The 25,870-nt window shown below is 46.7% G+C and overlaps 1 protein-coding gene across 1 annotated transcript in view; it reads right to left on the bottom strand.

Moving 5' to 3' along the window:
• grin2aa (glutamate receptor, ionotropic, N-methyl D-aspartate 2A, a) overlaps positions 1-25,870 on the bottom strand; it is a 72,296-nt gene that overhangs the window by 25,596 nt on the left and 20,830 nt on the right. Inside the window, exons 3-4 of the mRNA XM_052049145.1 lie at positions 4,768-4,934; positions 1,880-2,308 (exon numbers count right to left, since the gene is read on the bottom strand). Coding sequence (XP_051905105.1) covers positions 1,880-2,308; positions 4,768-4,934 — 596 coding nt within the window. The remainder of the gene's footprint in view (positions 1-1,879; positions 2,309-4,767; positions 4,935-25,870) is intronic.

The raw sequence follows: 25,870 nt of genomic DNA, 5'->3' as shown, positions 1-25,870 counted from the left end.
GTCACCTGCAGGGGCTAAGTGACAATAAAATCACCGCCGCACATCCCCGAGATGAAAACAATTGACTTTTGAGGACTCATCCGACACATCGCTGGTGTGGAGAACATTTACGATGACGTATGCTCTCACCAAGCCCTAATTGAGGAACGCTCATCATTTATTCAGAAGGGCGATATTGATGCTATTATTAATTTTGCAATATCTTCATTATAGTAACGTTGTTTACAAGCGCCGCAGTGGCAATGTTTTTCCACAATGTCGTTTATCTCCATTCGAAATTAACATTCAAACTCCGTAATCGTCATTGATTTTAGCCGTCGCCTCCAACCCCACCTTACATATCAAAGTACGTTTCGCTATTATGCTTCAAACTCTTTTTTTTTTCTTTTCCTGCTGCTCCAGAGGTGCGCGTTGTTCATAAAATAATGCCACAACACTTAACAGAACAGCTGATTGTGCGTGAGCGTGCAGTGAAGCCCCGCCCCTCATGGATGAGGGCTGCAGACTGAAATTATCTGTGAGAACACACAACACAAACAAACAAAAAAAAATTATTGAATTATTCATTGTGATTTTTCTCACCAAATTGCTAGTCGAAAATGTCCCGAGCTTGCCCGAACGTTAAAATAAATAAAATAAGTAGCGGTCCGTTTTCATGACTACGCGTCTGCGTGTGTTAACCTTCTCCCCTTTATCTCTCCCGCTGGCCCTTTTGACAACTTTTAATGGCCCGCGGGGCTGACCTCGGCTTGACCAATCATGCTTCTCAAGTCCCGGCCGCGGGGGGCTCATTGGTTGAGTTCTCTGAAGCGGACGGAGCCATCTGTGGCCCCTCATCACCTGCGAAACAACCTTGAGGCAGCTGAGCACGGCGGAAACCAAGTCAGCCGGCTCGGATTTACGGGCGCTCGGATGTCCTGATCGAGGAGGATTTGCTTCCGTTTGCTGAACAGATAAATAATAGCACTGACTCTTGAAAATACGGCGCGCGAGAGCCGGCAAGACCACCGTGGCGGCTTCGCGGCTGTAAAAAGGTGAAGAAGGAGAGGAGGCACGTGCGGATGAAGAGAAGAGACGGGGAACAGGAGGATTTATTAAGGGGGCTCTTTGGTTTTGGAGCGCAGCATCCCGCCGCAGCCCTCGTATCCATTCCACTTGTCTTCTCTGCCGAAATCACAAAACGTCCTCCTCAACTCTCATTCACCTCGTTATCAGCCTCTTTTCTCTTTCCCACTCCCACTCGTCCTCCTTCCTTTAAGCTCTGGCGCTTGCCCGTGTCCTCTTATTGCATCTTGCTTTGCTCCAACTTAAACCGGGGGAGAAGATTCTTCAACTCGCAGGGGAGGACCAAGGTGGAAAAATAACATCGCTGTGGGAGGAAGACCCAAACGAATCCTAATGTACCTGAGCAACATTTCCAAACGAGGCGCACGATCCGCTCGGGCGCTTTAAATCCGGAGACGACTTGTATTATTTCCAAAGTAGGATAGGAAGACGGGTCGGCGTGTCAAATAAAGTGCTGGGCCCTTTAGATCCTGTCACATGTACGCCAAAGGCTACAAAGTGCAATCTAAAAAGCTGTGATTATGGTCTCCTTCGCAACTTTCAACCCCCCCCCCCCCCCCAACTGTGTGATTTAGAAGACACAAGTGGAAAAAAAATAAAAATAAAATAAGCGCCACCGTCTCCAAACAGTCCAACATACATACATACTGTATGTGTTGAATTTGGAAACCAAATCCACCAATTATGTTTGAATGCTTTGTAAAAAAAAATCAGCTGTGGATTTTTCACATTCAAAGTATACATTTAAAAAAAAAAAACAAACGTGTTTTATCGACACGGCCAAATACGTTACGCGGCTTAAGGTTCGACTTACTTGTGCAGCGCGCTAGGCGGAAGCTTGCTGGTTTTTTCCATCGGGCCGTAACAAGACGTCCGAGCTTCGGGGATGTCTCCGTACTCATCCAACATGGCCGCCGCCGCCGAGGTGATGATCCCCAAAGCGTCGCGCACGCGCGCCTCCAACGGATAATCCCAGTCATCGTAGGAGACCGAAATCATTCCCGACGGGAACTCCTCGGGCGTTATTTCCGGGTTGCCGGTGGTCAGAGACGGTACGATCCAGATGTAGCCGAATCCGGTGAGGCCCAGGGAGCGAGCCTCCTCCAGGATGTAGACGGCCTCGTCCTTGGAGCAGTAGAGCACAACTACCGGCGACTGGACCTTCTTCAGCATGATCTGAGACCGGCTATCTTCCTCCACCGCATCCAGAGTGATGATATTTTGCAGGTCCCAGCCAACAAAACTGCGCGGAAACGGAAGCGTTGAGAGATTAGTCCCGTCAAATGGTTTCACGATTTCCTTTTTTAAACCGGGCAGTTAGTTACCCTCATTATATTCATTACTGCGCATAGAAGGCAAATAATAAAATAGCTTTCCTTGAAGAACAAAGGTCAGTCTGCGCTCGTGTCTTTAGCGCCGTTTTCCGGGACAGAACGGATTCGGTTGAGATTACTTTTGGCTTGCAACCCATCTTGCTCAAAAGAGAGAACGTAGATCAGATAACGTCCCTTTTTATAATCCATCTCTCGAGAAAGTCATCTGAAGTGAGAAGTAACAAGTGCGCAATAAAAAGCCCCACGAGATAAGCGCAATAAGATCATTTATCTTTCTTATCTAATGACTGATCTCCCACCCCCCTCCTCCTCCTCCCCCTCCCCAAAATGTCCAAAGTGATCATATTCATCAGATCCCATACCGCAAAGGGGAATTGCGTCAGCGAAAAAAAGGGCGCTATTGCTGTAATTAAAGACACAATGTGGAACAAATTGGGGCGAAAGCTGCGGAATGAGATGAGTTTTTTACCCTGCGGCGGTGAAATTAGCAGTCGAAAGAGAGCACAGCTACACACGGCCATACAGGCTGGGAACTGGGTTAAGGTTTTGCATCTTTGCGGTCAAGTTCTTGTGTCAATATTCATTCATTCATTCATTCATCTTCCGAACTGCTTGATCCTCACTAGGGTCGCGGGGGGTGCTGGAGCCGATCCCAGCCGTCTCCGGGCAGTAGGCGGGGGACACCCTGAATCGGTTGCCAGCCAATCGCAGGGCACACAGAGACGAACAACCATTCACACTCACACTCACACCTCGGGACAATTTAGAGTGTTCAATCAGCCTGCCATGCATATTTGTGGAATGTGGGAGGAAACCGGAGCACCCGGAGAAAACCCACGCAGACCCGGGGAGAACATGCAAACTCCACAGAGGGAGGCCGGAGCTGGAATCGAACCCGGTACCTCTGCACTGTGAAGCCGACGTGCTAACCACTGGGCTACCGGGCCGCCCCTTGTGTCAATATGTCGAGTGGATTTTCAAATCAAACTGGACCATTTTTCACAAACATCCAAAAGCACGCCACTATCCTGATGTATAACCAAGCCCACAACACAAGAGCAAAACTTTCCCTTCAAAACTCTGCAGAAACGTAAATACAGTGAACACCGACAACAGCAAAATATCTTGACCGTCATCATTTCAGTCAACTCACGCATCGTGTATATTAAGCGATAGCATCTCGCTCGACGGCATCTCGGCTGCATTTCATGTCGGCTCCTGAGAGCAACGCAACATCTGCCAGCTCAGCAGCCTTGACTCACGGAGCTGACCGGCCCATTTTATTTTCACTTGAGATCATCGAAGGTCCTTTTTGCTATTCAAGCCGTCTGCCCGTGACCGAGCCTCCAGCGAGCGGGTCGGGAAATGGACGGTTAATTACAGCGACTGCCGCAAATGATTTCATTTTTCATCAACGATTATTTTTTTTTTAATTATTCCATGAAGGTCAATAATCGGAGGGAATAAATATTTCCATCTCCTCGCACAATTACATTGCATGAGTACTCCCGGCAGACAATAGTTGAACTTTTGAACGCATAATGGTTCCTTCCCTCATACCGACCGACCGATGGTCGTCGTAAAAGGGCACAAGCGATACAAGTGGAGATTTCAGCACCGTAATTCACAGAATCCAACCCATCGCCGTCATGTCAGAATTTTCGAACCTCAATATTATGGGCCGCAGCGCCGTTAAGCGTTTGACGACGGCATCAGTCAAAAGGACCTCAAAAAAAGGATCTCATCCGGATTCATTTCAAGAGTGCTGCTTAAATCCTCGCAGGCTGCTGTCTTTGAAACCAATATGAGAAGCGCGGATGAAACATCCAAGGCCAAACACTGACCTCGGTAAGTTGCCAAGACGGTAAACAACCTCATTCACCGCAGGGGGCATCTGCCGTGATGACGGATGAGATTACAATCAAACTTTTTATCCAACTGAATGGGGAAAAATATGCCATTCGTTTAATTTTCAGCAAAAAATACCATAGCTGGATCTGTATCACATATTATTTACATTTTTTATATTGAGAATCAAAATGTCCATATCGCACAGCTCTAAATGGTCATAAAATGTCCCCGACTGTTGGCGCTTTATTTTTATTTTTTTAAATGAATTCATTGCTTTAGACAAACGTATTTCAATTCAACGGTTTACTGCTCCCTGCGCGTACTGTTTGTCTTCATTAAAGATATTTTTCAACAGGGAGGGTTCGGGAGTGTCTGCCGCTGAATTTGAATTTCAAGCCGGGAAACAAATTTACTGATGAGCAGGCACCATTTAATGGTCTCTAGGCAACACGTCGCATTTTCTCGTAGCCATGATTTTGAGACGTATGCCATTGAGGCAAACTAAAAAGAATTGTACCTGTTGTCGACAGTCGTTTTTAGAATGCTGATGAACTCCTGGTAGCCGGGGAACTTGGACGTAACGATGGAAAAGATGTGCCAGTCGTACTCCTCCATGATGTTCAGCATCAGCAGAGCCTCCTGCTGGATAGAAGCGCCAAACTGGAAGAATGTGGACTTCACGTCCTGAAAACAGGCACACACACACACACACACACAAAAGAGCAATGAGACCTTTTTGTGCAAAGTTTGGGTCCATAATCCGTGACTTCATCCACGGTAGTTTTTTGAAGCATAATTCAAAAAGCAATTTGGTGGACCATTGGAGTAATTTTTCTCAGAACAAGAAAAACTTGCCGTGTGTGTCTGTATGTGTGTTTCGCATTCATTTGAATGGTGCCTATATGCACCCCATATCATCAAACTACCCCGCTGCTAAAACAATAAATAACAGCTGAAGGACAAGTCATTTGGGTGATGGGTTGGAGAAACTTTGGGGAGTCTGCTTATCTGGACCATCGTCTCATCCCAAGAGCATCTTTGACTTTACACTTCATCACGATGTGAAATTTCTTGGCCGCAGTACATGCTTGACCAAGCATTTGCCTCCCTCGTGCGACGATGCCCTCTGAACTGTGTACTCCGTCATCAGTGTTAGTGTTAATTGTGCATCTTTTTAATTTTTTTTTTGCCTCCCTTACATCAAGACTCCAGTTTTTCTTTTACGCTTCATTGGCATAGAAAGTGAAGTAATGCCGGAGCATGGTGGCATAGCAAGGAGGTCATGCTGTAAGACGTGTCACTTCCCGTCTCCGTCACGGCGGTAGTCGACACTCTCACACTTTGCAAGCCGCGTAGGCCGACTGTGGCTTAGCAGGGGGGGGGGGGGGGGGGGGAATTTAGTCAGATTGGCTGGGCAGTATCTACTTGTATTTGCAACATTTCGATCCTCTCATGTTGCTAAGCGGTTTTTGTTTTCAATCGTTCGTTAAAATCTCCATTTGGCGGCTAAGCAAATACTGCTGTTGTGTGAATTGGTTATTTGTGGTGTAGTGTTATGATAATATGAACAGAAGAGTGTATTTTTTTTCCCACTGTCGTAATACATTCGGGATATGGGCACACGCCTTGAGAAGTTGAAACAGACAGGGGAGTTATAAATAGTAGTTCTCGTGCTGCCAAAAGCGTCAAGCGCGGACACAAATGTACGCGCGCGCACACACACACACACACACACACACACACACATGAACATGAGTTTTTGCAGGCTTGTACGCCACACACTCAACCCGCTAAAGACCAAAGGACCCTGTACGTACTTGTCATACAAAGTGCAGTTGCACAAGTGGCACAAACAGCGTGTCACATGCTGAATCCAAAAGCCCGGGAGTGCCCACTGGAGGAGAGGCTCAGTGATGTCACCCCCCCACCACCACTCCCCCAAAATAAATCCACTGTGGCACGTTGCTAAATATAACCAGACAGGGCTGGAAATAGCTGCAGCAAAACAATAGAGATGGAAATTTCTGTGGAGGGTGGGACCAAAAATACCACATGGTCAATGCTCAGAGTCAGCACAGACCAAAGACTACAAAACGACATGAGGTTGAAATGATTACAATAAAACAATATCGTGGTTGGATCGAACAGACCAACACACACGTTAAATCTCACACGCAATAATGTCAAATATTATAAACCGTAAAATAATAATACTAATGAATGTAAACTATTGAGTTTCCATATCGAAACATTTGCAGTCATATTAGCGATAATTGTAACTACGTTGTCATAAACACCCACAATATATTCCACCTGGAATCATACAAAACTGTTGATGTGCAACAAGTGTGCCATCAAGGTTGTTGAACAAAACGCAGCAGGACGCAAGAAAATTTGCCGGCGGAAATGAAGCAGTTATGGTCCTTTGAATGTCGGATGGCCTTTGAGAAAAAGGTTATCACTTCGTCTGAACTGAAGAAAGAAAGAACTTTGGGCCCACGCTGAGGTTTCAAAACACCTTCAATTTGAACTCAATTTGGAGATGAAACAACGCGGCGGCCTTTGACTGTTGCGCGAACTTGACCCGCCTCACGCATATGCTTATGAAACCCGACATGTGATGTCACAGTCGAGTATTTTTCCCGGTGAATTTCCGTGGCTGAATCACACACGCATAGGAAGAAACTCAGTTTAAGTGTACAGCATAGGGGCAGCGCTGTATATTGCTGTGTGTGTTTGCGTTTGTGTGTGTGTGTGTGTGTGTGTGTTTGAATTATTGCTGTGGTTTCTCTGTCAGGACTTTTTAACAAGCAGCCAAACCCCCCACGGGGAAACACTGACAAAATAACATCATCCCTCTCCTCCCCTCCCTGCCTCTATCTTTGTCTTTGCGCTTGCCTCGCTCTCCCACTCTAATAAGTCCAATATTTTCTTCCCAGTGTCTTCCCTTTAGTTTCGTTAACTCACTGTCCAGGAGGACCTTTTTTTTTTTTGTCCCACCCTTCCCCTGATTCCCACCGTGCACTCCCACCCGCATTCAATCTCTTCAATCCGGCCACTACTTTTCTGCAGTCCTCTGCAAAGCAACCTGGCAGCCTTTCACGAGTTATGAGCATTCTGAAAGATATATATATATATATATATATATATATATATATATATATATGGGTGGCCCGGTAGTCCAGTGGTTAGCACGTTGGCTTCACAGTGCAGAGGTACCGGGTTCGATTCCAGCTCCGGCCTCCCTGTGTGGAGTTTGCATGTTCTCCCCGGGCCTGAGTGGGTTTTCTCCGGGTGCTCCGGTTTCCTCCCACATTCCAAAAACATGCGTAGCAGGCTGATTGAACGCTCTAAATTGTCCCTAGGTGTGAGTGTGAGCGTGAATGGTTGTTCGTCTCTGTGTGCCCTGCGATTGGCTGGCAACCGATTCAGGGTGTCCCCCGCCTACTGCCCGAAGACAGCTGGGATAGGCTCCGGCACCCCCCGCGACCCTAGTGAGGATCAAGCGGTACGGAAGATGATGAATGAATGAATATATATATATCTATATATATATATATATATATTTTTTTTTTTTTTGTTTATCCAAAATTCCTATTTCGCAAGGAAACATTTTCTTTCAATACAGCCATTCAGCCGAAGTAAGTTTGTTACTTAAATGATGTATATGGAGGCTATTAATCAAATGTTGTCATCCGCTACACACTACGGGCCAATAATGGACTTGCGCGTGATGATGTGCGTGAATTTAAGCACAGGTCTGAGCACGTTTACACACAAAACCGTGTGGCGGAGCTGTGAAACCACAGTAGGGGCGGTGACTGCAGACCTCACCATCGAGCCAAAATGAAACAAGAGTTTACCAAAACAGACTATCAATTTTAGACACATTCACCAAATTCAGAGCAGTGAATAGGAAATGATTTCATTCAACCAATGCACAAATAATCTGCAGCCCACATGACCTGGAGGAAAACGCGCAGCGTTTTGTCATTTGACATAATGCCTCTTTGGACGCGCGCCTCCAACAAAGAAGCCGAGGTGAGCTGACTGCGTGTATGACATCACACGCAGGCTACTTGTGCTAAAATCAGATGACGTAAGCCGCAGCCGCTCCATGACCCCGAACGGGATAAACCGCAGAAAAAGGAACGGATGGATGGACGGATGACTCGTTACTGTATCGTCATTCCCCGGCCATCATTACGAAAGTTGTCAAGTTGCCAGCAGCGGCACCACCCGTCATAATTATTCTCTTCATCTCGGATGTCTTGGCGCTCTCGCTCGCCTAATCTCATCCTCCAGCATCGCCTCCTTTGGCTTGCCGCTTCTTTCTTTGCTGCTTTTATTTGAAGGCTTCTTGTCCTACTTTCCCTTTTTGCTTTGTAGCCAATTATCAATTCCCAGCTCCTGACTCTCTCTCATTCTTTGCTGAGTTTTTCTCCCACTTAATCTTTTGCTACGCATTCAACGGAATAAATGGGCGATGAAATAACTGAAATTAGCAAAACGCAAAGTCGTTCGTTACCGATGACTACTTTCCTAGTTATCGGCGTACGACGTATTTTTCAGCGTCGCGTAGACCCTCTCGTTTTTAAAACAGAAAATCCACCTCTGTCAGCCTTCCGCTAGGATTTGCCGTCAAGCTATCGGATGATATATCGGTGAAACGACAAGTGATGATGCAATCATATATGTTCTCTTCCATCGGAATAGAAACATCCAACCAATGCGGAGGTTAAATCAATAACGCATCGTTTGCCGATCGCAAAGACGCATCGGTCAGCGGCGAGGGCCATCACGAGCGACCGCCGACAGTATCGGCGATTCATCAGCGCCGCCACTGACGGACGCGGCGAGATCTACTTTCCAGGGGGGAGGCAAAGCACAGCCGGGTGGCGCTGGGTGGCAGGATGATGGATGTGCAGAAGAGCCGAGAGTGAGCTCAGCGAGCGAGAAAGGACGGGCGGCATTGAAGAAGAAAGCGGGACGGATAGGGGGTCGGGGGGGGGGGGGGCGGGTTATCGGCTGTGTTACAGAGTATAGTTGAGCATGGCCGGAACTCAGCATCATTTGTTTTATTTACACAGGTAAGACGAACAAACCATTGAAACCATTTATGATTCTTCATCACGGATATCAGAAGCAGCCAAAGAGAGCGAAAAAGGTTGAAAGTCAGCCATTTTTTTTTCCCGTATCGATCCATGCGGTAATGCAAGCGCAATGAGTCTCCCTTCCGTTGACAAAGTGCCCTTCCGCGAACCCCATCATCATCTCTAAACTTTCCCCATTTCCTGTTTGATTGGCTGCCAGCTGGGCCTGCAAAGTAATTGGCTGCTTTCATTTGGCCCAACAGGAGCACAGCACCCCCCCCCCCTCCACCCCCGGGAGGTGTCCGTCAGGCCTGATCTGTTAACAAAGTGCACAGTTTTAAACAGAAACAAACGCCGCGCCTGCAGGGTGCGATTGCAAATCGTGAATTGCTGTACGTCAGCTACTAGGGAGGAAATATCTGAATTGTTCTTGGATCGGTTTTTTGTGGGTTTTTTTGGCGTTTTGTTTAATCGCTTTAAAAAAGCCACATCCGCATCCCCTCATTGTAAATCTTCCATCAGGGTTCGTGTGAGACTTCCACTCCATTTTGGAGTTTAGCTTTGTAAGGAATGATCCTAAGAAGTAAAGTCTCACAACGCCAGCTTGTAAGCTAGGCGCATTCCTGTTTCATTATCGATCTCAAAGTTGACCCCTGACTGGACGCCTGCCCCGTACGATTCCTTCTAAACGTGGAACATTATTCGCCGCATCAAGAGGAGAAAGGAAAGCGTCATGAAACAAGCCCGGCAGAATTATTGCAGCCGCAGCAAGGACGTTCATAATCGCGGGGAACGTAGTCAAAGTGCAAACGGTCACAGTGTCAACAAGCAAGTGTGACGGAATACAAAAATGAGTCAGCGATGACGCCGGTCGCAGGCGCAAACAAACATCTCGGAGTCGTCCTCGCAGAGCCTCGCTGGAGGACCGAGGACGGTAATATTATCTGACTTGAGTCGTGAGCGGACACAAGCATCTGTGGCTCTTTGCTCTTTCGACAGAGAGGCAACGACTCAACTGGGTCAAAAACACATTTGGAGAGCCAGCTTTGATTAACGCAGCCTCTTTGGTGGGCCGCCGACCAGAACGTTTGTGCAATGGAGCTGAACAAACCGCAGCAAGTCTCCTCCATTTTGTTCTTGAACATACAGACCGGGAAGAGAGATGACTGGAAGAGTAAATATTTCCCATATTTCATACACCGTGAGTTATACATATTTTATGTTGGCTCGACCACAGGTGTCAAACTCGAGGCCCGGGGGCCAGATCTGGCCCGCCACATCATTTTACTTGGCCCGCGAAAGCAGATCAAACATGTCACCTTCCATCATGGTCTCTAAAATCTCTACCACAAATTTTAATTCTCATATTTAATAAATAAGAGAGACACTCAAAGAATTTTCCTGTTACCAAACCCCTCATGAAAGGAACAAGAGATGAATCAAACGGTTTTAGTCGTAATGGGCAACGGTATCTAAAATGTGGCCCGCGACAAAAATTGAGTTGGACACTCCAGATCGAGAGCTTCCAATCTGTGGTCGGCTTTCACTCATATTCATAAAAAAAATGTTAAAAACAGCCATGTTGCAAATATTACGAAACACCACAGCTACGTTGAACATCTTGTCCGAAATGCTTTGAGAGAACACGGAATTCAACATTTTCCCGAGTTGTGCGCAGCAAGGGAAGTGGAACTGACCTACTTTCAAGCTCCTCTGTAGTTTCAAATCATCAGAGAGAAAGCGGTGGCCAAGAATATAGCGCCCATCGGCTTACACCGACCAATAAGGAAACAATTGACATTGTGGCGGTGGGGGCAATGACCCATTCTAATGCACACACACACACAAAAAATCACTTGCTGTCATTCAGGTTTTGTTAATTTTCTGTCGTATATATTTCAGCCACGTAAAAGCCAATTGCTCCCCGGGACCCTCATTCCTTTGTCTCTCTCTGCCCCCCCCACCCTCTGCCGCTCTGCTTTTATTCCCTATCTGAACCCTTCTCTCGCTCGCTCGCTGGCTTTCGGAGTCTTTGTTGATAGGATCAGCATAATCGGCTGGGCCAGATATGAGATACGAATGATTTGTTTGGGAGTCTTCTCCCCGGACCCCTGCGGACTGCTGCAATATTAATGAACACGCGCACATCTGCATACAAGCGCATATGCTGTAGATACACGCGTCTCGCATTTGGGAAAACCAAAGGAGGGGTCGGGGGGGGGGGGGGGGGAACCGTGAAAGCGAACAGTGCATTGAAAAAGCCTGAATTTGCAAATCAAAGACATTATGAGTCACATATTTAGAGGCGCCTCAGCCGAGGGGAAATCTCTCACTCTCTGCGCCACTTTTAATTTTTCCTGCTTTTGTGCGTGTCTGCATCATGTACCTTGTTCTGAAAATGAGTAATTGTCCTGCTTTTAGCGCGAATGGCTTGGATGACATCCCATATGAAAGGCTCAATTCGGAGCATCTGAAAGGACTCTGTAGCCCCAAAATGAAATGGAGAACACGTGAGCTGGATGTAAACGATTTCCGGTATGTTGGATCAAAAATTCCCTCCGAGTTTGGTACACTGAAAAAACAAGGAGTGATATTTACTTGAAAAAAAATAGAAATGTATGTTGTTGTTTTTTTTTTTTTTTTACTAAACCTCGAGTGACTTTTTAGTAATAATTCAATGCTAAGTTAAATTTACTCAATAACTCTCCCTGTTAAATTTTTCGTAGAATTTCTTATACATTCCCCCCCCCAAGTAAATATCAGTTAATTTATTTTTCCTGCATATTTTGTATCAGAGCGAGTACTTTAAAGGAGAAAAACTATAGATTTAGAATGCAAGGGATTATACAGTCATGTTTATAAATAAAGAAAACACTGCATGTATGATTACACTATTTGAGAGTTTGTGTGTGTGTGTGTGTGTGTGTGTGTGTGTGTGTGTGTGTGTGTGTGTGTAACAAAAACAAGAACACACGCACACAGACGCCTGCATTAAATTGTGCATATTTGGGCAAATTAGGAAATGCTTCAATTTTACCATTGCTTCACAGAGTGCTGCATCTATTCTTCTTACAACCCCCCCCCCCCCCCCTTTCAAAGTCTGCGGGCTGAAAACAGCACACACACGCAATCACATCTCAGCATGCAATGAGAAATGATTCTCACGCGCTCGGGAGGGAGCTGCCTAAAATAAAAGAAGATGCAGTTTTCACTTTGCGAATGCTGTTGCACACATTATGCACCAAGTCAAACCGACAGTAAATTAAGGAAAAGATAATTTTGGTCCGGGCGAAGGAAATTCATTTGTGAACTCTGCGGAGCCGCGCCGCCGTGTGTCGTGATGACGGATTCTACAAAGACAGTCTGTGGGAGTCCTGAATCAGAACCTCCCAAGAAGCGCTTTGGGCATTCCGATAAAACTGCAAGCTCAGGTGTGTTCAAGTGCATCTGGATTTTCGACCACTGATCAATCACAGCTGTCACTGCTGTTTCAAGGTCGTGTTCAAACTCATTTCGAGACACAGCGTCTGTCTCAGGCTGGAAAAGTCCACTTGGTTCGAGTGCGTCACAAATTTCAGAGACGGCAATTACCTGCATTGATTCTGCAGGAGCGTCAAACAGATGCCTGAGGCAGGGCAGATTGTTCAAAACGTTCAGAGTTTCTTGCCACGTTTTAGGACCTGCATTAGAATGCATTGATTTCACTTTGTTTGCAATGTGTTCTTTTAGACATCGGAGCAAATGTCACTTTGCGTCCGCTTCTTAGCGCAGCCTGCTTAGCGCTGGACGGGCAGGAACTTCGTAGTCATGTTTCATTGTACCAGCAATCTATGAGGAGAACTTTGAGACGGGACACTTTGTATGACTCCCAGATGGACATTATTTGTATCCATCCTGCCACTCGGAGGACATCGAATCGCTCCAAAGTTTACGAGAAGTTCCGCAGCACACTTGACCCTTACCGCGGCATGTCATCGAAGTCGTGAGCAGTTCGATGACCTTTTCGCATTTGGAATACAAACGACTTCCTACACTTTCAAATGGAGATTTTGGAAAGCTAACCCAGAGGAGCGTTTTTTTTTTTTTTTCTTCTAAAAAATAGAAAAGTGGACAGCGGAACTCGGAGGATAAGTGTCGGATGAGTGATCAATGGCGAGTGAAACACTGCTTGCGCAGCCACAATTGTTCCTGTTCATGTGTGTCCGCCCCAGTTTGTCCGATTGCTTGTTTTATTGCTTGTTCTTGCTCTTCCCCTATCGCATCCCCTACATTTGCCCCCCCCCCCCCCCTCCGTTTCACATGCTCCCACGGCAGTACAGTCTTTATCCTATTACAGCCTCCCTCCTTGCTTCCGTGGAGCACTTTTGCTTGTCGACACAATGAAAACTGGCAGGATACATTACTTGGCACACTCCTCCCTGTTTTTTTTTTTACCTCCCACCCTTCCTTCCCCTTCTCGCTTCACTCCCGAGTCTTTTGCTGCACGGCAAGTTTACTTGCACTTTCAGGGGTTCTTGTTGTCGTTTTTTTTTGTTGCTGTTGTTGCTTTGTTAAACGCATCAGTCTGTTACTCACTGATCCAACATCTGTTTGCCAGAACCACTTGTAAGAACAATGCTTTACCAAGCTGCTGTTCGATGGCTCCACGCAAGAAGCTAAGAACTCAAAAGCCTTTCCATGTATCTCAGGGAAAGAAAAAAAAAACGAGCACAGATTAGCAATACTAACCCCTCCAGCCCAATCTGGGTTCATCCCAGGCATTTGATGAATGTTTCAGCCAAGATTCCTTAGTTCTCACTCGCTCCCTTTATTTATTGCCAATAAAGGCAAACGTACCATATGAGCAGAGAGGCGTGGCTTAATCAGACGAAACGACGGATTGCTCAATTATTAAAAGGGTGTATTCATTTGAAAAATGACGTTTTTAAATCAATATGAAGACAAACGGCTGGCTTTTGTATCGGCGTCCCAACCGAGTCGCATACGCTTTGTGCCTCTCACGGACGCTCCCGAAGGAAGTAAAGAAGCCCTGCTGATGGAAAGGGCTCCGAGTAAAGCTTTTTTTTTTTAACAAGCCCTTCATAGGCACATGATGGCCTGCTGCAATATACCCAGGAAGTGAGCTTTTTATCTTTTATCTTATTCTCTAATAGGATATTCTACTAGAGAATCACCTTCCACCACGCGCGCCATTCAAACCGCACGTTCCCTTTTATCCTTTCTCTTCCCTGCCGTCTCTCAGATCTCATTTCTCCTCATACCATCACAGCGCATTTAAACGCACATCTCACAACATCTTGCATGTAGGTCTTGACCAGAGGTGGCCAATGAATTTTTGCAAAGGGACCAAAATGAGAAGCTCAAATGCTAATTGAGAACAATGGTGATATGCTAACGTCAACTCACTGTGAGGGCCGGTCAAAGACTGTGAGGCGGGCCGGATGTGGGCCGTACTTTGCCCAGATCTTGACCCCGCCCCTTATAAATTTAGTGAAACACAAAGTAGCAGTCAACGGAAAACAAATGGAGAGTACTTGCTATGCTCCGATAGCTCTGAGTGGGAGTGGCTAAACAAACAACCAAAGTTGAGAATAGGAGAGCGTGACAGGAGGAGTTGCCGATGCCCTGAATGCATGCCAAGAATCAATGCGGGACCATCGGATCACTGGAGAACGATCCCACTGGTGCAGCCAGGTGCAAATACACAAACAAACAAACCAACAGAGAGCTGCACAGGGCTGAAATCAGGGCCGATTCGATACGCGCTCGTTGACTGCTTCCCAACATAATCAGCTATTCAATCACCTCCTCGGCTAATTTGTGTGTTTTCTACACAAACCGAGCACGAGCGAGAAAGAGACAGCTGCATCAGAATCGGAGTTTGTGTCGAGTGTGTGCATGCGGATGATAGAGGCAGATTGACACCATTATGTCTTCTCTTCCTGCCGCCTCTCCATAAGCCAATTCATCCTAATTACTCCGCTATTAAGCAGCTTTGGATCGGTGAAGCCATGACTGTAATTGTGGGGATGGGAGCATTCGAGTTTGCGGCTCGGGTGGGATTCTACGGCGCGGCAGCCGGAGCAAAATTTCCTCCTCCGCTGTTAAATAAGTTTGAGCATTGAGGAAAATGGGGTTTTGATTGGCGTGGCTCCTCGATGAACGCGGCCCATTGGCATCGCCCTGCTCGGTTTTGACTGCTGTAAATCTCAAAGGATGTTTTCTGACGCCGTTGCGAGCGCTTCGGATGCACAATACACGGCGGTCGGCGAGCTTATGCCTGAAGGCTGCGTCAGACATGCGAAAAGAACTGCGTTTAGCTTCGCTTCACAGGTAAGCTCGAGATGGATCGAGTAGTTCAGCGCACTTTGCGTGTGACGCAATTATGTAACGGGAACGCAAATCACGGGTGATTGTAACGGCCTTGAAGTCTCAGGAAAGAGCAGCCACTCAAACACATCCGTGCTGCACAAAAGAGGTGGTTCTGGCGCCTGAACGGAGCAGACGGCAAACTGCGACAATCCCATCACTACTCGCAAAGCCTCATGGGACGACATTCAAAGGGCATGTTGCGAAGCCTGCGAGAAGCAAACTCACCTTATCATGTTTGTGTGTGGGACATCGTAGACTACTTGCGGTTGTGTAAGTCCCTGTAAAGGGAACATATGTACAAAATACAAGCCGGACACAGTAAACTCGTTGGGTTTTATTTAGCTGTGTGGGGTGTACCTAATGGTATGACTAATGAGTGTTGATTGGATGGCATAATTTTTTTATTTGGTTCATAAAAATCAGTCAAATAGCCAGAGATATTAAAAACAAAAAAAAAACCCATACCACTTCATCAACACAAGACACGACCATTTAGTGACTGTACAAAGCCAGGTTTAAGCTTTGGAAGATATTCCTAGCGCCGGAAAATGAAAGTTTAAATACAGGTGAGATCCAACGACTATCTTTCAAATCCCTCCATCGTCGACTCGCCCTTTCTCAGCCATCCCAAATCCCGTTTTATCGCATCCTGCCCCCCCCCCCCAGCCCCCCCAGCTTCTTGTCATCATCCCACATAAACTCTTTCACTAATGACTTCCTCCTACTTGCGACGACTTCGCCTTCCTCCTCCTCGCGCATGACACCGTTTGTTTCAGTTCTGTCCTGACAAAGAAAATTGAAACTCGGGGAGGTGGAAATCGAGGACAACGACTGCGGCAGACAAGGCTGCGATTAATTATGTCGAAATGTATTTTCCCTTTGCGCTCGCAGTCTCATGGCTGTTGGGGTGCTCGGCGGTCGGCGGGAGGTCAACAAGGGAGCAGAGAAACCTTGGGGAGAGGGGTTGGGGGGGGAGAAAAAACCCCCCCAGCAACATAATGCCTATTATAAGGGATCTTATTTGCAGTGGCTTTGAAGCTTTGAGCTTCACTTTGCAACCTCATAAAGTGAACACGGAGAGCCCGCAGATCTTACAAGGTCTTTTTCGATTCTTTTCATATGATTCATACAGCATTTAGCTCGTCTCTTTTATCTTCATACCAACACGTCCTATGGCCCGAATTCAGTTTTCTTCATTCACTGCGATTTCCAGCATTTCACTTTCATTTAATCGCCACGAGAAAAATTACATAGCGGGACATGTTTTGTGCAGGGGACCCTGCGTCATTCAACTAAGCTGAAAAACATGATTTGGAGCTTTTGTCAGATGGGTGATCATCATTCGATACAATTGCACAACAACAACAAACAATGATCATGCTCGGTTTGGAATGAAACTCAACACTCATTCTTTGCTCAACCGCAAAAGGCTAATTGGGCTGAGACAGGGCATGAGAAGGAGAGATGAGAGGAGGCCAGGAGAATGAAAAAAATAAAAAAGGTCAGCGTGATGATGGCCTGGTGGCCTGTCACGTCCTCCCCTGCCTGATGAAAGAGGCAGAAATGCTACAGATAACGGCGAGCCAGGTCGGCGAGGCTCGTGGAGACACGGTTGAAGAAAGGCGTTTGAGGGAGATGAGCTCCGACAATTTCTGCATATATGACTTGTGAGCGTGCGATGTGGCTTAAATGCACGTGTGTTGGCTCCCTTGCATCTATACGTCGAGTTGCCCGCGGGCACTTCAACAAAGTTGGCCTCGACCGAGCGCAACATAGAAACTGTTCATGGTCTTCTTCCCCGTGCGTTCTCGCATCGTACAGTGACGTGTCGCGTCATTGATGTGATTGTTCCTAACAAACCTCCTGCTACTTTTTTTTTTTTTTTTTTTTGCAATAACCATTCCCTTTCATCGTTGGTTAAGACACACTTTTTGAATGAGTGAGTGTGTGAGCGCTGCTAAGGTGACATGCAAAGGAGTCGAACCATGTGTAGAATGATTCGACGGTAACCGTTTTTGCCACCCTTTGTGGAGCTCCACAAACCAATTAACCAGTATTGGAAGTGTATCATTATATATATATATATATATATATATATATATCATCATCATCATCATCATCTTCCGAGCCGCTTGATCCTCACGTGGGTCGCGGGGGGTGCTGGAGCCTAAACCAGCTGTCTTCGGGCAGTAGGCGGGGGACACCCTGAATCGGTTGCCAGCCTATCACAGGGCACACAGAGACGAACAACCATCCAAACTCACACCCGCACCTAGGGACAATTTGGAGTGTTCAATCAGCCTGCCACGCATGTTTTTGGAACGTGGGAGGAAACCGGAGTACCCGGAGAAAACCCACGCAGGCCCGGGGAGAACATGCAAACTCCACACAGGGAGGCCGGAGCTGGAATCGAACCCGGTACCTCTGCACTGTGAAGCCGACGTGCTAACCACTGGACTACCGGGCCGCCCATATATATATATATATATATATATATATATATATATATATATATAATTTATATACACACTGTATATACTACACATACATACAATACATACATACATATACACACACCCGCATGTATATGCACGCACACACGGATGATGCAACTTGCCTCATATCCTTCAGCTTTTTGCCCCTAGGAGCAAAACATGATAAAGCAAGAACTGTGTATGGAATAAGCCATGCTCCTACATTCACACACACACACACACACACTCTACCGTGTAATATCCAGGCGTATCTAACATACTTATCGCGAGCACTAAGATTCATAGCAATGCAGCCCGGCGGCACACGCAGGTGATGCTTTGCCTCTTGGTGGAATCTTGATGGCGTGCCTCTTGAAATAAAACAGCTTTGTTTGGAGCCAGTTGGGTGTGACTGTTGTTCTAATTTATACCTAATGATATTATCCTACATGCATGTGTTGAACAAGTGTTGCCCCACCCCCACTCAAAAATCCCAATTTTGCAATGTCACATTTTTGGTGGATTAAAAGAAGAAGAAAAAAAAAGCCCCACAGTGTGGCAGAACCATCATGTCCTCACACCTGGAGTTGTAACGTCACATGGGCGATTAGAGAATTTCACCAAACATAGATAAGCATACTCCAGCAAGTAGGGGGGGGAAAAAAATGGCAGGTGCTCCAAAATCCTATTTCACAGTTTGTTCAGCCAGTGACACGCTGATGTTGACACGCCGGATTTCAGCAACCGATTGCAGTCTGACAACATCAACCAACAAAGTACAAGAAAAGTATTCAAAGGGCACGTCTACCACGTTTTCAAACGTTCATCCCTCGATTCGTTTTCCGCCCTGCTTCTCTGCGTTCAGGTGACGGGTGAGAGGCGGGTACACCCTGGCTGGTGTCCGTATTAAAACTTTAATCTCAGAGCCGTGAGCCAAAATGACAGCAACAGCATCTCACTTCCTGAAATCAAACGGCCCACTAGGGGAGTCTTCCTTATTTCCCGTTTGATCATTTTATTTTCCAATTAATCGAGCTGGCTCTGAAGCTGGCATCGGAGACATGCTCCGATCAGCATCTTTCCAACAAATCCATCAGAACGCCGACCGGCCACGTTCCTGTGTGACCGCGGGCAGCTGTTTGCTGAAAATATCTCGTCACCAATCTGTTATCGTGGGGCAAACGCTCCATCAATGTGTTATTTTCTGGATTTACATCACGAGATACTGCGGTCAGATTGCATTATCCGGGACCTGCTTCTTCTCAGCGGAGGGACAGCTGCTGCCAACGCAGAGACAGATTTGCAGCGCTAGCCTCCACTTTCTGGCATGGACATATGTGGCTTGCCGGGGGGCTGCGGCTGTCACAGGCTGTAGCTCTTCACCGAGCTAGCTGATGCGAGCGGATGGGGTCAATGTGATTGGTTGATAACAACACAACGGGTTGGTGTGCGTGTGTGTATGTGTGTGTGTGTTTGTGCGCGCCCGCGTGTCAGTCGTCTGTCTTTCGGCCTGCTTTTCGGGTTTTCCCCCCCTGTCTGAAAGTCTCTCGGCTTGATTTACTTTGCCTTTGGTTCGTCTGTCTTCATACCTGCGTCTCAGAACATAAAAAGGAGACTATGTTACCGAGTGCTTTGCTTTTTGCCGCTTCAGTAAAAAAAATAAAATAAACAAAGAAACGTGTATTTAGCCATAGCTTTTAACGAGATTCAACACACATGACGGGGAAGGAGAAGGTTACAAAAAGTCATGGAGATGAGAGGGGAAAAAAACGTGGATGGATTTAGTTCATCAGGAGCAACACGTCAATGAGGTGCAGGATGGATGATGGGTAGAAGAAGAGCAGAAGAAAAAGACGAGGGATGAGGGATGCGGCGAGAGCAAGAAAGGGAGACGGAGGGAGCGAGAGAAGTGGAGCAGTGCTGCAGTGTGACACATCAGCATTCTGAGCACAACTGCAGAAAGTGGCGCAACAAACGCAACAACCGCAATCTCGCTCGTTCTTCCCTCGCTCGTCCAGAGTCGTGGACGCGCCCGCACGCGCACACCACCAAATCTTGTAAAAACACACGCACAACATCAACCTAATTCAAGTGTCCGGCCGTAAAGTGTGATGTACATGATCCGCACCGGTGCACACAGTCGGACAAAGACGACACGGGAGCGCCACTCGAGGCTGCAAAGCTCCTCTCCCCCGGCGTAACGTGCTGCTGGGGATTCATTAACTTGATGCTCGATTGATATTGGTTGTCTGACTGATCGATCGCGTTTTTGATTGACTCGGCGGGAAGCTGCCACGGAGCTTTCTGTAGTTCCCATAAATCGATGGCTTCATGTTTGCGCCTGCGGTTTGCACGACGCATTCGGTTAAAATATGTCTCCGCCCATTATTCATGTGATCTTTAAGAGTAAATCGTTGTTTCTACTTGTGACTGTCCTTACGGGTTATTAAAACATTTCTGATGATTTTAACAGTTTACAAAGTGCTGTAATTTTTTTTTAAATCAAAACAAGGCACAGTGGTGCGAAAAAATTGATTTTTTATATACACACACAGGAATGAAATCTAACAATATCCACCGCACGTATCAGCGAAGCGCAGAATCTGTCTGCCCGCGCCCGGACCAAAGCCACCAAATTCGCATTAGACCACCTACGCCACAACTTTGACCCGTTTTCACGGGGTCTATAGTTGACTCTCGGTAACCAAATCATCTGGGGCCGTGTAATAGAAAATGCCTTTCGGTCCGCCGGAATGACCAACTAGGCACACTGCCCTCGGGTCAAATTCCCAAATATGGTAAACTCGACTTCCCCCGGCAATTCACAGTTCTCCCGAGAACCTACGCCACACACCACGCCAGACTTGTATCGGTCACGAAAATGGCCCACTTTGTCTTCAAATACGAAACCCAAGCGAGACAAGAAATACAAATAGCAAGCACACAACTCGTTTCAAATACAGCACTTTTATCTCAAGTCCAATCGAAACACAAGAGTTCAGCTTCCGGGCTGAAATCATCCGATTCTCTTCATCATCTGTTATTTTCAACACAAACTTCCCACTTTGGGTTGAATTTCACACATTCACAGTCAGCCCATTCCCGGCCACTCTCTCTCCAGACAATGACGGACACCGACATTCTCCGCTGACATTCGGCCGATCGCTCTATTCTGTCCAACTTGTCGCCTCGCCGGCACCAGGGCCATTTTTCACGCTGATGGCCGTGCCACCCAAAGTGGGCTCTTTCGGAAAACGATAAGCTCTGAGCTGATGCACGGGGAGTTCAATCTAGTTGTGAAAATAGATAAAGTCACTGGACCTTCTTGGTGCAACCCTGAAATGTTAAAGAGACCAAATGATGTTTGTGTAATCTGATCACATGATAAGATGTCCACTGTAGTAACCGTTGTCCCTCAGAGGGTTCAACTGGGTCGCCCCTCCTCAGAATCAGAATCATCTTTGTTGGCCAAATATAGAACACACAAGGAATTTGTCTCCGGTATAACACGCTGCACTAGTATCACCGTAAACAACAAAATCATTGAACCATTTTAGCGTAACCAGTACTTTTGTAGTACCATTTTGTAGTACAAGAAGAGTGACTGTTTAAGGAGTTAATGGCTAGAGGGAAGAAGCTGTTTAAGTGTCTACTGGATTTGGTGCGCATTGATCTGTAGCGTCTGCCTGAGGGGAGTGGCTGGAAAAGGTGGTGGGCAGGGTGCGGTGGATCCAGGAGGATTTTCCGTGCCCTTGTCTTGATTCTTGCAGTGTGTAAGTCCTCAAGAGTGGGTAGGGTGGTGCCAACGATTTTCTCCGCCGTCCTAACTGTCTGTTGAAGTCGGATTTTGTCCTTTTTTGTGGCGGCCCCAAACCAAACCGTCGCGTATGTAAAAGCTAAATGCAGCGCGTTAAAAACGGCTTCGTTGCGCAGTGAGCAACCACTTGAGAATTTCCAAATGACTTTGGATCCCGCGTCGGCCATTGTACAGAGTTTCTCGTGAGTCATGTGGGCTGTGCCGTCTTCTCAGAACGGATGTCGGTGAACTGAATTTAATGGATTTTTGGGTCTACCTGGAACCCCCCCCCCCCATTGTGCTGAAGCTTTAAATCGCATTCTTCAGGAAACGCAGCTTAACAAAAGGGCGTCTTCTTGGAAAATTCGACCCTATTCTGTCATATACATGATACATTATTTCGATTTTTTTATTTCCCCCCCCCCCCCCCTCAACATCAACAATATGAACGAATAGCTGAATAGTGCTGCAAAGGCAAAGTCGACGTTTCTCTTTCCTGGGAGAGGAACACAATAAGAAACAAACCTCTAACCATCAGCAAAAATTATTCTGGTTCACTCCCCTGACGTGTTGTATGATGAGAGCATAATTAATGAGGACATATGCTGAGGCCCACATTTTCTTCTCTCCTTCCTTCCGTAGCCACGACCTCAGCTACAGTCCATCTCCACGTTCTTCCTGACCTGCTCCACCCCCCCCCCCCCCCCCCTCCACATCGCTATCGCCCTGGCCCCAAGAGCAAGAGGCAGATGGCGGGTCGGGTCCGCTAAGGTGAAACTAAGAGAGTTAATGGTTGCGGATGAGTGTGGAAATGGGTGGGGACGGACGGATGGGGGGGGGGGGGGGGGGCAAAGATTAGGGAGCGCAATGACCACTTGTGAAGGTCTATTGCAGTTCTACGCATGATGCGCCGCACAAACGTCATTTCAGAGGAGACGCTACAACATTTATAGAACACAAAATGCGCACTGGATGCAGCCCCCCCCCGCCCCCCCCCGCTCTCCATCCAGCAATCTACACATGGATGCAGATTGATGCGGACACTGGCTCAACCTACTCATGCATGTGCACGGACGGGGCTGTCATTCTACTTCGACATTCGCGGGCCTGCGAACTTCATGCCTTCCCGTGCAAATACTCCGGCGCATGGCCAACCTTGAAATCATTGCAAATGATCGTCAAAACAAACCTCGGCATGAGGATCGCATGAATGCATAACTATTTACGGGATCTGCGTTCACACTGCCGTCTCTTACTCCTGCCTCTTGATTTAAGTTTCTTTGATGATGTGTCCCGTGTCACACAATGAAACTACTTGATGAAAGCTAATCGTTTCCCTTACAAGAAAACAGAACGTTTGAGATGCAAAGACTTTTTCCCCACCAATGCTCAGAAAGCCAGGTGACCAAGTCTATCAGACAGTCGGAGGGTCCAGTGGGAAAAAATCTGCAACGCGACACGTGGTCCCAAAGGTTGCATCCAGTCAGTGCATTTAGAAGACGAAAAAAAACAAAGGATCGATCACTTTTTGTGATACATCTAAGTTTTCTCCAATATCAAAATATAATGATGTCTACAATCGTAGGTGGTTGTTCGGACAGGAAACAAAAGGTTAGCGTGAGAGTTTAACACTCGGCTCATGCCACATTGGTTTCTTTTTCGCGGTTCAGAATTGTAGAAATGAAATAATGAGGCTTTTTTTTCTTTGCTAATGGCTTATGATCTTTTTTCATATTTGCATTTTTTGGGAAAAAGCACCCCCCCACCCACCCAAGCAACATCCTAAAGCGCCCGTGTGTAATTGACAGTCTTCCCTCGGCCACCGGCTTTGGTTCACACGGTCATCCGAGAGCTGTTGGCCCGGCTGGTTCGTCAATATAGAGCACCTATCGATTACCCTCCCATCGATTTCGACATCATCGGGAGCGGTGCAGACAGGTTGCTCAGCGATGCACTTGACAATGCGACAGGAATTGCACATCCGTCATTCGCGAACCCAACGGCGAGTCGCGGCGGTAATGACGAATAATGAAATGAACCGACTCCGGCAATCTGTCATTTTGCGCAGATATCAAGATCGATAATCCGCTCAACTAACACGCCGCCATGACATGCTTGCGTGTGAAATGGTTGCTATGAAGAGTGTGACTGTCACCGGGCTTTGACACACTCGAGATGATCAGACCAAAAAGAAATCCCCTAAATGAATAGAGACGAAAGACTGATGATGTTGGGGGCGCTGATCTTTTTCCTGGTCAATAACGTCGGCTCCGTACGGCTATCGTGGTACATTAAGCAATGCGGTGGCACGCCAAGAGTTAAACGCTCATTTGGTGAAGGAGACAAAAAGTCGAGTGAGCCAACGTTGCAAATCGATGGACCTAATGTGATTTAATAAGAGCCCCCGTCTGTGAACCTCAATAGATATTTTAAGCGGCGGCTGCTGTAGCAATTTCATTCGGAGCCTCGATATATTGGTCAAAAATGCCGTTTAAAAAAAAAAACACGCGAGATGAAACGGAATTCGGTTCACAGTTGAGCAGGGCGTGGTTTCAGCTCATCGGCGGACACGCCCGCAGTTTTTGAAAGCAGAGAGAACGGCTCGACTTCCGCACAATGTTGAAGCCTCATTTTATATACCTGGCGACTCGCTTTTCGATCATTCAAATTTGAAAAAGCTGGAAACGACACTCTTACTCTTGAGAAGTCAGGGAATTCAAAAAAGGAAGTCAATTTGTGAAAAATAAACAACTGATGAAGGTAAAAAAAATCTGAAATTTACTGCAGCATGAACGAAGGGTTTCGGATTCTCGGATTCTCGCAAAAGCCGCTTACTTTGCAATTTGTGGCAGAGTCAACCCAACACTTTTTTTTAACTTTTAAGGGCCTCGAAAGAGAAACGTAGCCCACAGACATGCAGAGGTGCGCCTCCAGCTGTGGCTTTAATGAGAGTGTGAGTGCAGCAGATGGAGTCGTTGGTTTCCCGGGCCAGCGGCCCAGTCTCTCACTCAACCGTACATGGCCGATGACGTACGCCCAAACTCGGCACAGCAGAACATCTTCAATGACCTTGCCTCACATCAACTTCAACGAAGCGGGGCCGAGAGATATTAGACCAGATGCGGGAACGTCGCCGGTCATTCAGGTGGACGCCATTGCATTGTTTACCACTTTTTACCTACCGTGAGTTCGACGTAGTCAGCACATTCTGGAAGCCGTTTGGCTCTATCTACGCAAAAAAAATCGATTAACTTTATCTCTAATGGCGTCGCAAGAACAGCTCAACCGCGATATATGTCGTTTCCTCACTCAGCGAAAGTTTAGTGGGCCTGTCGACAATTCACCGACTGCATTTCCATGTTGGTTCAAACAACACGCCTGTCCGCTGGCGGCATCTTTCCATTTAGCTGAAGTTGATTTAACTTACGCCGAGGACTCAAAGCTATTTTGAATGAAAGATACCTTATTATTCAATTAACAACAAATATTGCAGCTTATTTTTTTTTACACACATAAAATCATTTTGGGGGATTTTACCAGTCAATAAAATACTTTATAATAACTCAAACGTTCTGAGTTTGTGACTGGATGGGACTCCCACCTCCTAGCGCAAAAGGCTTTCGGCTCACAAGACACTCCCTTGTTACTCTCAGGAACCCATCAGGGAGCGACGGTATTTGGACAAAAACTGGAAGAGAAATTATAGCTCGATAGCTAGATCGCTAGATAGCTAGCTAGATAGACAGCTAGCTAGCTAGCTGGCCCGGGATCTAGCTATCTAGCTAGCTATCTATCTAGCTAGCTATCTAGCTAGCTAGCGAGAGAGAGAGAGAGAGAGAGAGAGAGAGAGCACTTTACACTGCACTGCGCCATGCTCCATGTGCA

Source organism: Hippocampus zosterae, chromosome 17 (genome assembly GCF_025434085.1).
Source record: "Hippocampus zosterae strain Florida chromosome 17, ASM2543408v3, whole genome shotgun sequence".
NCBI classification, from domain to species: domain Eukaryota; kingdom Metazoa; phylum Chordata; class Actinopteri; order Syngnathiformes; family Syngnathidae; genus Hippocampus; species Hippocampus zosterae.
The sequence above is the reverse complement of the archived record's forward strand: the minus strand, read 5'-3'. Positions and strand labels throughout refer to the sequence as shown.